This window comes from Dermacentor variabilis, chromosome 3 (genome assembly GCF_050947875.1).
Source record: "Dermacentor variabilis isolate Ectoservices chromosome 3, ASM5094787v1, whole genome shotgun sequence".
Taxonomy (NCBI): domain Eukaryota; kingdom Metazoa; phylum Arthropoda; class Arachnida; order Ixodida; family Ixodidae; genus Dermacentor; species Dermacentor variabilis.
Window position 1 is genome coordinate 108,944,500 of NC_134570.1, and position 13,793 is coordinate 108,958,292.

At 43.7% G+C, this 13,793-nt stretch overlaps 1 protein-coding gene across 1 annotated transcript in view; it reads right to left on the reverse strand.

Moving 5' to 3' along the window:
- Positions 1–13,793, reverse strand: part of Cals (calsyntenin 1) — a 261,137-nt gene that overhangs the window by 26,664 nt on the left and 220,680 nt on the right. Inside the window, exons 4-8 of the mRNA XM_075686157.1 lie at positions 8,071–8,282; positions 6,185–6,331; positions 3,146–3,337; positions 1,922–2,188; positions 356–534 (exon numbers count right to left, since the gene is read on the reverse strand). Coding sequence (XP_075542272.1) covers positions 356–534; positions 1,922–2,188; positions 3,146–3,337; positions 6,185–6,331; positions 8,071–8,282 — 997 coding nt within the window. The remainder of the gene's footprint in view (positions 1–355; positions 535–1,921; positions 2,189–3,145; positions 3,338–6,184; positions 6,332–8,070; positions 8,283–13,793) is intronic.

The window sequence follows — 13,793 nt, forward strand, 5'->3', positions numbered from 1 at the left end:
CAGTGAAGCTGCATTCCAGCACTTGTCGCACCAGTAGGCAAGGCCACAGGAACGCTCTGTGCAGTTGCCCTTTCCTGTGCATTATGCTCTCAACTTTCTGATGACATGAGCACCCTATTACATATGCATGTCTGGGTTCTGGCTAGTTGATTGAGAGGCTAGATTTCCTTCATAGTTCTGTTGCATAGTGGTTGAGCCTGTCAAGAAATGAAGGGTGAAGTTAAAAGATGCAAAAAGAATCTCACATTATGCGCATATTTACTAGCTTGCATTCATTACTTTACATTTTTTTTTATGTGCTGTTCTAGCAGAAGTAAGAGCCACGTAACAAGGCAGCCAAAAGGGGCATGCACACCTCTGGGAAGTTGACAGACACGGCGTAGTGGTGCCACCGGTCGTCGCAGACCTCAGGTGTCTTCCAGCGCCACTCGGCTGGTGTGAACTTGTTGGCCTGCTCCTGGGTGGGTTCTCGGCGCAGCAGTAGGATCAGCCGACAGTTGCGCAGAAACAGTGCCGTATGATGCCTGCTCATTCCTGCACACGGAGGCAGACAACTTTTTTCCCTCAAAACTCCCTCGGGCTATGGAAACGCCAACATCATTGTGCCCCACTAGTTGGGCCGCTTGTGAAAGGGCACCTCATAAGGTTTTGTCAGAAAGTTGGGTTAAATATTAGGCATTGTAAAGCATCATGCAGGAAGTGTTTTATGGCAAAAATATTTATAAAGCGTTTACGGTATTAGCAGAGAGAGAAGCAAATGAAAACGCAATTGAGGAGGCAAGCTACCCTTTCCCAGGGGATGCTCTCTTCCTTTGCCTTGAACCCTGCACTGTCCTCTATTACGTCTCCCTCCTTTTATTCTTGTGGTGCAGCGCATTTACAGAGATGATTCCATGCATTAATATCTTCAGGGCAATCGCCAAGTTGTTCATGCTGCTGCAGGATATTTGTGCACTGTGGTCACCATGCATATGGTCTGGTATCGCCACTGTGTGCGATGTCACTTGCTTTATGCCTCATGGGCTCCTTTGAGAAGATCATACGAGCTTCTGTTCAACTTTTCACTTCTTCTCGGGGCATGGATTAGTGCAATACATTGCAGACACAATCATCAATGTAGGATCTGCACGCCGCAATTGTCTGTTTGCAATGGCCAAGGCCCTTTAATAAGCGTGGTTAAATTTTTGTAGCCTTGTGACTGTTGGTTCACAAATAATGAATGGATGTATGAAAAGTAACTAAAGTTCAACAGCCGCAGGTGCAAACACTGCAAAGGTGCTAGGCTTGCTGCTCAGGCGAGTGAATTTCTTGGAGGAGTTAAAACAGCTGGGGCAAAGTTGCATTAAGTGCGTTGACCTCAACAAGGATTTAAAATGTAAAATATATTTTGCAACCCTCTGCCTTTTCTGGAAAGACGTTAGCACCCCCGTACTATACTATACTGCTGCTGGGTAGCAATGGTGTACAGGCAGTAACACTAGCATAAAGCATGAATAGAAAGTAATAGCTCTTTATTGGGCGAACTTTGGGCCTGAAAGCACAGCAACACTTAGGTGACAACAATAGTGCAAAGTGCAGTTGGCGATCGTTGAGCTGAATAGCACTGCTCGAGTTCCTCTGCTATTTATACAACTGCCATCACAGATATCAGAGCAGTTGATGGCACTCGCATCGGTTCGGGAATGTAATACCACTGAGTCTGTGACATGCATGCAACCAGATTACAATGGGCCCGCAACAAGGTTGACGAAAGTTAGAGTACAGAAAGTGTATCATTTGCGAGAATGTCAACATGACAATACTGGTAACTTGTCGAAAGCGATTACTGGCCAAAAGGTGTGGCAATACAATATGCACATAACCGGGGAATTCGCACAGTCAGTGAGTGAAAAAACGGCATGGAAAATGAAGCAACACGTACGGTGGTCGTCCGAGTTGCACAACACGTGCTCCTTGAGGTGGCTGGCGTTGTGGGAGGTGGGCGCACGGTGGCGCATCCAGAAGCCCACCGTGAAGACATTGGTCAGGTTGTGCGACACGGTGGACTCGGGAATGACAACGGCATTGGTGGCCCCATCAAACTCGTAGATCTGGTCACTCTCGCGGCCCTCGTCTGTTGGCAGCCCCTGCGTCCACTCGGCTCCGACGCCGGGGCTTGGCAGCAGGTCTACGCTGTCCGAGCTGGCACCTGCATTCACGCAGAGCAAAAGAAACAACCACAAACATTACTACAAGAACACGGTAGATTGTTTCGATGGGAACATTTGCTTTTCCTCCCAGAGTGTTAAGAGTTTCTCAAAATAAAACGATATCACATGATACTTTCTTGAACATGAGAACTATTTATTGTGAATCAGCAAGTCATATTCCAACTTATACTTCTGCTAACGTACATTTAAGTTTTTCAGTTTATACTGGTGTCTCCTTCACAATGAAGGAAGCTTGGAAAACTGTACATTCAAAAGTACATTACACAGACAGATAAAGATTATGCATAATGAAAATGCATAATGTGAATCCTTAATAACGCTCTGTCAGAAGGCAATCAACAAACACAATTGAAAGCAGCAGATACGTGGCTAGCAATTTTGTCCAAGAATTTAATAAACTGATCGGCAACCATGCCTCATGAGGTGGTTTGAAATGACAATGTAGTCACATGGCTGTGGCTCGTGAAGACAGGTAGGCAAGCGATGGCAAATTGAAGAAATGTAAGCCCCTTGTTGGGCGAACTAGTTCCCTGTAAAACAACACTGTTTTCTCATCCCTGGGCTCTCACTATCTCCATCACCATTAAGTTTTACTGTCTTCAAAACAGTGCAACTTGGTGGTGGTGAAAGTGACAGCACAGCCAGGAGTAGCTGAATTGAATGACATGGCTCACAATTGACTTCCAGTTGTAAAGCATCATAGAACTGATCAACCCAAGGTGATTTTACTAGCTGTAGTGCTTATTACGTACAATGCATGCAATTTGATTACACAAGCCTGCAGCCTTCATAGGAGTATTTACAACAATAGTGAAATTAAGAATGGTCAATGCAATGAGCCCATCTCATGCAGGAACAAAAACTCAGACAGCAGGGCAAAGAAAATGAAAGTGAGAAAAATGTTAAGAATTTAATAAATACTGTGATTCACTGACCACAAAGTTTTCTCTGAGAGTCAACCGAGTAGGTGTCCCGGTCACAACCCTTGCCCACATGGCGTGTAGCCAAGGTCAGACGAGCTGACAGCTGTTCAGGTTCGCAAGCTCCTTCACACAGCTCCAGCTGCGCATCTGGGAACAAGGCCCTCCGGCCAGATCCTGGCGTGTACTCCACATGTTCCTCCATGCCTGCGAGTTGCAAAAGAGCAGTCCAGATTTCATGGGGTGCACTAGCCTGGTTGCATCCACGTGAACATCGGAATTATCGAGCTTTGGCAGCTCATGACTCTACATCAAATTTTGTCGTGTTTCAACAGAAGGTCTATTGACTCTACCATAAACGCAATAGAAACTCAATATAATTTCTACGACAACTTTTGTAAGTGCTTTGCACTCGCAAACACTGTGGCAAGAGTTTTACAACTTGCATGACTACTAGTTCAGAGGCTGGATTTAAACAAAGGTCCACCTTTTCGCAGTTTTTCTTATGATAATAACAATGGTAACAACAAGAAAAAAATTTAAACAAAGAGCATTGAAACCACAGTTGAATGCACAGCGCCATTAAAAACATTCATTGGTTTAACTAGTATGATTATGTGAACACAGCTATTAAGTGAAAAAGCAACACATGCCCAGGTGCTTTAGATGGATACTAACCTTACCCAAGTGAAAAAATGTTAGGAATATTGCAGCTGCGAGCTGCCGTCGTCGCGACAACTTTTGCAACAACAATCTTAACCAGGAAACGTATGTAGAGAGCACTACGTGCTTTGAATTGTCATCAGGAGTACTTTATCGTCAATGTTGTGGTCTGGATTGTCTTGTGCTTGGTCTTTACTGAAACAAATGCTGTGCTATATGTTGCATGTGTGGTACCAAAGAATATATGCACTTTTCACTTCAATCACTCAAGCTTTCCTTTTAATTGCTGAAGGTATTTTTTTTCCATGAGGATGGGCTGCAGGGATTCAAGCGACTAAGGGAGCTTTGGACCAGCTCTGGGAGCAGAAAATTTGGCACATTGGAGCAGGTTTGGAGCAGGACTTGTTCATTTTGGAGCAAAAGATACGGTTTTGGAGCATGCTATACGAGGCTCAGCATGAGTGAAATACAGACAAACCAATGTTTTTATTGACTTTGCAGAACACTATTAGGTCACAGCAAATCAATTCTGTGGAAGCCCGCAAGGTGGAAGAAAGTTCCCTAAAGGAAAGAAAAAAGGCATACACCTGACAAAGGAAACCCATTTACATTCTTCGGAAACCGCTATTAAGTTACATATTGTACATGCCAACTAAATGTGCCCAAGAAAAGAAAAATAACCAAGATATTCATGCGAACAGCACCAATTGTATGTTGATAGGCTTTTTGTTAATGCTGTTAAAAGTTTCTTTCTCGTTGTGCACAAGCAACTAATATCCAAGTTTGGTTAGCTAAGATTAATTACCTCACTTATTGGATAATGCAAATTATAGGTTACTTTAAATTTAGTTATGGCTCGTGTTTCAACATCCTCCGCAACTTTTCAACGACATCTCGTCGATTAGGTAAGTTAGATGTATTCGTGCACAATGAACAAGAAATACTGACCATGACAGCCATGAACAACACCCATCAACAAACAGTGAACGCTGTTTGCATAATGCCCTCAGCCTTCTTTATATTCTTGGTGGCATTCAGTTGGCATAGCAGAGTGCCGCAGAACAAATGCGAAGTTACTTCATTAGTCAGTGCATGTTTGCCAATATTCCACATAACTTGGTGAGAAGAAAGAATAAAAACTCAGACATTCATCAAAAGAATAAAGGGAAAAACACATTCAGTGGTTTTCCAATCAGCGTCGCCGACCAATATTTTGCACAAGCTCGATTATTAGGACTGGCCCATAAAGTCAATGTAACACAGTGACTAATATTTGAATTCCAAACAACGGTTTCATAAGATTTTCGAACCCAATCTGCACAAGTCGTGTCATGAGCATCGTGGCCACGAACACAATTTCTGTTGTTTGCATATTCTCTGTCCCTTTACGACTGCCATTCTGCTGCTATGTAAGACTAAAACCGAAACTTCACATCCTCAGTTTCTGTTTTGCAGCCACAAAAGTCTGATTTTTTATGGTGTGGTTGTGCAGAATACAGAGTACCTAGAGGTTAAATTTGAGTGATGATTATGGTTGCCATTGGATATTTCTGGTCAAGAGGTTTCACGTGCACATGTGAAATATATTTTAATGCTGCACACACTGTGTCTGCCATTAATTGATGCAGATTTACCAATAGGGCTTACAAGTGAGCCTTAAAATGTATAATGACAGACCGTGTAACGTATTAATTCAACTGAGAGCACGGATTTCTTTCCAGCTGCCCCATAAAAGGAGCACCAGTTCAAATAATTTTTAGCTGGTCTACATATTACCCAAATGCTTATATAAAAGATTTGTAATGCATTGCATAGCACAAAGAAACTTTGTTTTCTTGTGGCCAAGTTACAATGTGCCACCACACACACTCTCACTCCAAAGATGCCAAAGCTGAAAGAGAGCTTTAGCTTGGCTTCTAGGGCTAAATGCTAGCTGACACGGGGTGGTGTGATTGCCACTGAATACGAACATTGCATAAAATTTGGCCACTTCATTTGAAGTTAGTTTTGGCGAAAGATGGCGCAAATGGCACAGCACTTCCATTCCTGTGCTGCGAAAAATCCTAACCAATTAGAGGCTGACAGCTTCGCTGTAAAATGAAGCTTGTAATCACTGCTTGTACATGAATTTTCTGCCACAACTGGCCATACAACATGTTTGTAAGGACCTGCACACAAGTTGGTGCCACCGTAGCAGATGTGTCCTAGCAAAAATTGTGCATCAAATTCAATTGTGTTTCAAAGGAAAGTCCACTGAATGCAGCAGAAGTAAGCAGAAACTCAATAGAATTTCTATAATGACTTTAGTAAGTGCTTTGCACTCTGCACATGCTGTGGAAGAGCTTGACTTGCACAATGACTTTTAGAGCTACAATTTAAACAAAAGCCCACCTTTCCATCCAACCTTGCAGACCCTGTTGACCTTGATGGTGACAGTGACTGGGTGGCTCTGTTTCATGCTGCAGTCAAATGCAACCACCTGGAAGATGTGGTTGCTGCTTGCCTCCCAGTCCAAAGGCTCTGTGGTCCAGATGGTGCCTGGTAGTGACAGAATGAGCAAGAAGCATGTTTGTTGAGGCACATCATTATCACAATTATACATAATTATGCCCACCGCACCGCAGGATGAAGGCATCTTCTAGCAATCACCAACTAGCTTTGTTTTGCATGTCGACAAATAAATAGTGCAAAGAACTTCGTGTGTTCTTTTGCCCATGTTAGATCACTGGCCTAAGACACGTATATATACATGTGTGCTGCTGAATTAACCTTTGTTTGAGGTTGCCGCCTGTTACGTACATTTCTTTTCTTAGTCCACATATTCTTGTGCTGTTTATTCATCGCCATGCAACATTACAAACCCACCCAACCTCAACGTCTTGTCTGCTGTCTTCGTTGCACGACTGCAAATTTCTTAATTTAGTGATACGACCCAATTTTCTGCCGTCCTCAACAACGCTTCTCTTCCATTGGCAGCCACTCTATTACTCCATCAGTTATCTACTCTCCACCATTACATGGTGCGCTCAGCTACATCTCTTCCTTTTATTATCGACTAGGATAGTGGCTACCCTATTTTCTTATCTCATAGGCCCTTAAGCTTTGCTTTTCTATTGGCTAAGATCACTTGAATGAAGTCCACAAATACAAGTGCATGTATCTTGTAATTACATATACTAACAACCTAAACTGGAATAACCATATTAGTAATGCCGCCTCTTCTGCTTTTAGACAACTGTGTCTACTACACCATAAGCTTAAAGATGCATCCCCTGAAGTGAAGTCTTTAGCTTATACCACCCTAATTCAACCCAAACTGGAATATTCTTCCATTATTTGGGATCTGTTCATTAAAACTAATGCCTTTGAGAGAATACAGAGAAGAGTCATTCATTTTATTTTCTCCAAATACGGCTGTGAAGACCTTGTAACCAAGTTATTGCACACAAGTGAATTTCACGCCCTTCAAATGAGGTGAAAATTACTGCGACTGAAATTTATTTACTTAATAACATATGTATTAACATTAACATATGTATTATTGTAATACCATGTATTTGAAGTGCTGCTTTGACCCACCCTGTAACGGCCGACAGGCCAACAGTATGAGTAAACAAAAAAAAACTTCCCCTACATCCTAGTCCATACCTCACTCTTTCTGTAAAATATCCATCATTCTACCCTCTTACTCTCTCTCTCTCTCTCCTTACCTTGCCAGGGCAAACTTCCTTAAGTTGTTTTTTTCCCCAGAGCTATAGAAGAATGGAATGCCATACGTCTTCATTAACCTTGACTCTGTAGAATCACTTGAAACTCATGTTTTTAATAGTTTGTTCTAGGTTAAATTGCTGTTTTGTGTTGCTTAATCTGTTTTCTCAACATTTCATTTTTTCTTGTAATGTTATATTCGCATTTTAGCCTGTTGTATTGCATATTTATCGGTGCACCTTGTCCCTCCTGCTTCGGCCACAATACTTGCAGTAGGATGTAGATAAATAACATAAATAAATACTAAATCGAAGAACAATCTACCTTCATTCTTTCACTTCACCTTGAGTATTTGTCACGAGCATTATACAGAGACACTTTTAATGCAACATTTCCAGAACATTAAGCTACATTCACTGGCAACATATTATATCATCTTCCGGACCTCGTGCTTCTTCAAAAAGAGGTCAATTTTTATCAACTCACAGCCCACATGCATACATCAATTTTCTTTATCTTTTGTTTTGCCACAAATAATACAATGATACCATCACAAGTAGATGGCTCACCTTCAGAGTCGATGGAAAAGGGCACGTGTGCATCCAGGATGTCGTACTTGCAGATTTCACTGTTCTTGGGTGTGCAGTCTGCGTCAAGGGCACGCACACGAAGCACGCGCTCGTGTGGTGGCCGGCCCTCGTCCACACTGCCCTGGTAGGACTCCTCCTCCCACCGAGGAGCAAACTCGTTGACATCGTCCACTGTCAGGTGCACAGTCACGCTGCAAGAAGAGCCCATGAAGCGCGCAGGTCAAATACAAGGCAAGGCTGCTGGATTGCAACATGGGTAGCACACAATGCAAGTCCACTAATTGAAGCTATCAGAGATTTCAGGGGAAAATGATAAATGCTCAAGTTCTATTTGCTGGTCTTGCTTTAATCTAGGTAAACTGCCATCTGCTACCGTTCAGTGCCACCTAGCTATTACAGTGCTTCCATAGCTGTATGACCTCCTCCTGCTAAGTACAAGGTCACCAGGGCTCAATTCCCAGCTGCTATGTCCCCATTCTGATGGGGATGGAATTATAATCGAATCAATCAATCAATCAATCGATCAATCAGCTTAGTGTAATGAAACAAAATACTGGTGGACCAGCTCCCCTTTAGAGCCATCTGTTCCTGTAATACACGATTTGATACAAGGCCATTTTTTCAGCTATATTAATCAACATCCCCAATTTACTACTGGAAACACGATTGTAAAAATGCTTTACCTGGTATTACAAAAATATTTTGTTAAAAATTTCTTTCTGATAATTATATTCTGTCACTGTATACATATGCAATTTTTATGCTGAATGATTGTGTATTCCATTGAGACATGTTTCCACAGTAGCACACAGGAATGAAATTGTAAAGTTTCACCATTTGTGTTTGCTGCTAACAAGAAAAAAGAAAGAAAGTGCAGATGCATAAACCTATTTGAGCAACTAATACATCAACAACAATGAAGCTGTATATGGTTGTTTTTACATCCTTTGGAAGTTCTAGGAGATTGTTTGGCCACTGTTTGAAGTCTACCCAACACTTGCAAATGCTTCACAATTTTTTACTGTACCAAACCCAGCGTTTTTCTGTTAAAATCATAATAAGCAGAATCCTTTCATTGCCAATTGTTTCTCCAATGCCGTCTATAATTTTGTTAATGAACATGGTGTCTTCGGGCACACTGAATGTAAAACAGGTCCCCTGGAAGAGCCGGCGATGTTGGGCTGAAGTCCCAAAATTAGCAACACACGGGATCCGCAACAGGCCCAAGGACGCCGTTAAGTCTTGTTGGAGGGACAAGAGAAACTACTTGCATGAGGACATGAATGCTAAGGTGCTCCCCGAACTGACCTTAGCCCATAAGCTCAGGTCCAAACACAATACCTGAGAAATCTGCAGAATGTTTGTCAATTTGCCCCCCCCCCCGCCCCCCCGAGGTGACCTCCAAGAAGGAGCCAAATGCGACATGAAAAAAAAAAAAAAAGAGTTATTAGCTAAAATAAACATGCAAAGAAATACATTAGAGTGATGGATACACAAGGTAACCTTTATTCTATAACACAAAGCGAATTCTGGGCTCTAAAGAAAGCTGCGTTGCTGCATCACAGCATGAAAATGGTTGTGAAAGCTTTGCTGTAATATCAGTGCTGTGTGCTGGAGAAAGGATAAGGATGAGCGGCATGATGTTTCTTTATCAGGGATTTCACATGCTGCTGCTAATAATAATAATAATAATAATAATAATAATAATAATAATAATAATAATAATAATCTTTATTGCACTCAAACATAAAAAAGTGTCAACTAAGTGTCGATGCTAAAGCAAACAAGGTCGACGTATATGGGGTTAAAATGATTTGTGATAAATGTTTAATATATAGCTTGTTTTTCTCTTTCTTTGTTCATTATTCACAAATTTCGCATCGCGTTCGTATCGAATTTCACGCGCAATTACGTCGATTCTGTTTTCTTTAACGTCGACACTCGGTTGACGCCAATCCCGGTGATTGTGCAGTCTATGGTGCAACGTGGCTAAGTTTCGACTATATTGGTACTCATTAAGGCCGTACCGTTAATTTGAATATGTGATTAATTATCGCTTCTTGTAAACACCGGCGAAGACGCCTTACAGACAACGTTGTATTACACGAACTTAGTTTAATCCAAGCGGACACACCCCATTTTCCAAACGTATACCGTAAGGCGGCTTTGCCTCAACAGGGCTCTATCTACAGCGGTGCACCCTTCACAGGAGTATAGTGAAATGTGGTTAATTTTATACTATACCGGCGCTAATTATGCCCGTACTCTTAATTTTACCTATACTGCAACTAAATCTCGCTTCTTGTCTCGTTGAGACCTATATTTCGATGCCATTTGCGACACGCTACGACGCTATGGAGGCGCCAAAGGACCGTTTTCTTTTTAGGAAGTGGTTACAAGATACCCAGATCCATATATGCCAAACCTGTGGTCAGTTAAGCCTTCGCCTTCAAGAAAAGGGGGCGGGGATTGAAGAAAGGAGGAAACCAATCGCCCTGTGTGGCATGCTAGGCTTAGCAGATGAGTACAAATCCGTACATGGAGCGCCAGCCACCCGTGGTATGTGTGGCACACAATGATGCCAGCCAGGCCCACCGGACGCCACACAAGTTTCGTACGTCATCATGAACCATGCAACGCCACCTTCATAAAATTCAGCAAGCCTGCGGGACGACTGTGCCCCCAAGAACACTTTCTCTAATAAACACGGAAGCAATTAAGCGCCACCCCTACCCGCCACTTTGAATTTGTACCACTCTTGCCCAGATTTTTTTTGTCGTGTCCAGCGGCAGCCAACAGAAAACGGGCAAAGCCTCTGAAATCATCGCTGCACGCGGTTCGCGTCGCCCGACCTTGGAGGTCATGCTGCTGGGCTCGTGAATACTCATCTCGCCTTTATAAATAGGGCACCAGAAACGCGAAGTGTGCAGGTAACCAAAGGTCGGTAGACCGGTTGGCTATGGGGCCCACGGTAAAACTAAAAATGAGGCAGTGCAGAGTGACATGGGTTGAGCCAGTTTTGAAGTCCGAGAAGCCCAGGGCAAAATTAGTGTTTGAGAAAGCCTCAGGAACATGGATGTAAAGAAATGGGCGGCTAAAGTGTATAAATATCTGTACTATGGTATTTCTTCCTCAAAAGCGTAGGCACCGATGTAGGAAGAGGTCAATAAAGTTGGCAATCAACTACAGGTAATTGAATATGTAAAAAGAGAATCATGAGTCACCAAAATGAAAGAGAGAAGCAGAGATAGTAAATTAGATGCAAAGGATGAAAAAAAGAAAGACTATATGGAGGTTTACACGAATGGGAAGAAAGATATTAGACGGGAAAATCTGTACAATAACACTAAGAGCAGTGCTTTGCTACTTCAGGCTCGAGCTGATTGCCCAAGAACAAAAACATACCGGAGCAAATATTCGCAACAAGATGAGGTATGTGTCCGCTGCAGCGAAAATGCGGAGGCAACTCAGCTCATCCTAACGGAATGCGAACCCAGTGAGACCTGTAGGTCAAGTATACACCTTCCAGAAGTGCAGGGACCTAAAGGGGCCCTGAACCAGCCCCCGAGCTCGGTGAAATAACATAGTCCGCGGGTAGCATACGCTGCCGTGCTCATCTCAGCCAAGTTTTGCTGTCGTACGCGCGGTGCGTGGAGCTCGCAAGCGCATCGCGAAGTCAGCTTTCTCTCAAACGCTCTCTTTTCAACCTTCAAGTGAAGGCCCTGTCCTCACTCTCTTCTAGACGCGCTATTTCGTCATTCCCTTAGACGGCTGCTATTGGCCAATAGATGGCATCAAGATGCGGTCAGCCATAGTCGGCCACATGGCGTAGACACCGTGGCCGCCGCGGGATGCCGCCACGAGTCCACTGGCTATAAAACCTCTTAAACTTCGTAAAGTAGCGACGACTTCCTCCTCGACCGTGGCGCCACCTACACTGCTCGAGCGTAGCAACGGCGCGAACATACGCTCCTCGCCACTCCGTAGACACTTCTCGAGCGAAAATGGCGCTGAAGCAAGGCGCGAGGGACCATGTCATGCTATTAGGCCAATAGCGACGCGGCGTCGGCCAGCGCGCGCGACGAGGAGGCGGCATTCTTCAAAGCGGGGCGCTACATTACGAAGGTTAAGGGGCTTTAATTGGCTAAGCGCACTGCGGCTCGCTGAGGGCGACCGCATTTGACTTATGTTCAGCGCGTCGTAGGCACCAAAGGCGGAAGTCGTGGCGCCTACGTTAACATCCGAAATGAAATTTGAACTGAGCACCACGGTGGCATTTAGAAGACGGAGCGTTGTGGGCACGCCCCACTGCGCCGCAGCCTCCGCAGTGCAAGGCATCGAAGAATGAACAGGAACACAGCGGGGGCCGTGTTTGATTGCCAATAACTTTGCTTCTGCTGAACGCATTGAAGTACTACTTTTTGCGGCAGAGTAGTGCAGAAATAATCTATTTTCACTTCAAATGCCTTTCTCCGCTTTGATAAAAAGTGGTTCAGTGCCCCTTTAGTATGCATGGAAGCGTTAACCGGCCTGCACTGGAGATAAGCAAGAGAAGCTTGGAGTATCGGTGAAAACAGAAAAAAAAACAGGAAGGAGATTCATAGAACCGGATCTGTTACAGGCATAGTTAACGGTACAATGTATATATGTAAGTTTTAAGCAAGAGAAAGATTAAGGAGATGGAGGCAAAATGCTAGACTGAAAAGCATGTACAGCGTATCTGATTAGAGCTCAAGCAGACTAGGTGAATTGTCCCTGCCACGCTTAAAAGGGGACGCCAATAAATCATCATCATCATTGTCCAGAGGGTCACACACGCAATGTGTAAGACAAATGTTTAACGTAACGCAGTGAGAAAAGAAAGCAAAATCGTAATTTTAGTTAACGGTTTAAAGCAATGGACTCCTTGCACACGGATTCTGTAGACGTAACGCAAAGTTCCCATTTTTACTTCATCGAACGTTTGCGACAGTTGCCACCAGCGCATATTGTCAGGGCGTCATGATGAGGCACAGTTGCGCGTGCGGGCACCAATGTGATTAACAGTCCCCGCAGATTCTAACCAGCAGAGGAGATGTCAGCGCTTGCCTCAACCCCTGAAAGTGTGGCGATTGAGCTAGCCGGAGACCGGTCACAGTGCCTTGTTCGGTCAATGCAGCGTCTCCTCAATAGAGGAGGCGCTGGTCAATGTAGATTCTAGGTTCACTGGAAAATAAAAGGTTGTTGTTTCGGGATAAAATATTGTGATTGGCTGAGTAGCAATATCATGACTCCCACACAAGTTGCCAAAGCGTCCCAGTTTCATCATGATGTCAGTGACACGAACAAGCAGCATTTACTTGCATACGGTAGACTCGTATTGCGTTTCCTGCGTAGCAAGCTAACGCCACCTGGTGCCATACGTAAAAGTTGGCGCTCTTCCTTCCGATAAGCCTGCTTTTGCTGCTGCGTTGTGAGTTGACCTAAAGTACCTGCAGATTGTCAGCTACATTCTGCGCGCAAACACGCACTCATGCACACACACACACCCACGTGCGGTTCGCATGATACAAGCTCCTGATTTTCCGATATTCCAAGCACTCTAGCATGCCACACGTACTGCTGTGAAACAGAACGTTTGAAAACAAAAATTACATAGTGAGGCGCTTAATCTCAGACACTTAGTGGTTTTATACTGTGACACTGCGGCAATGCTGGGCATG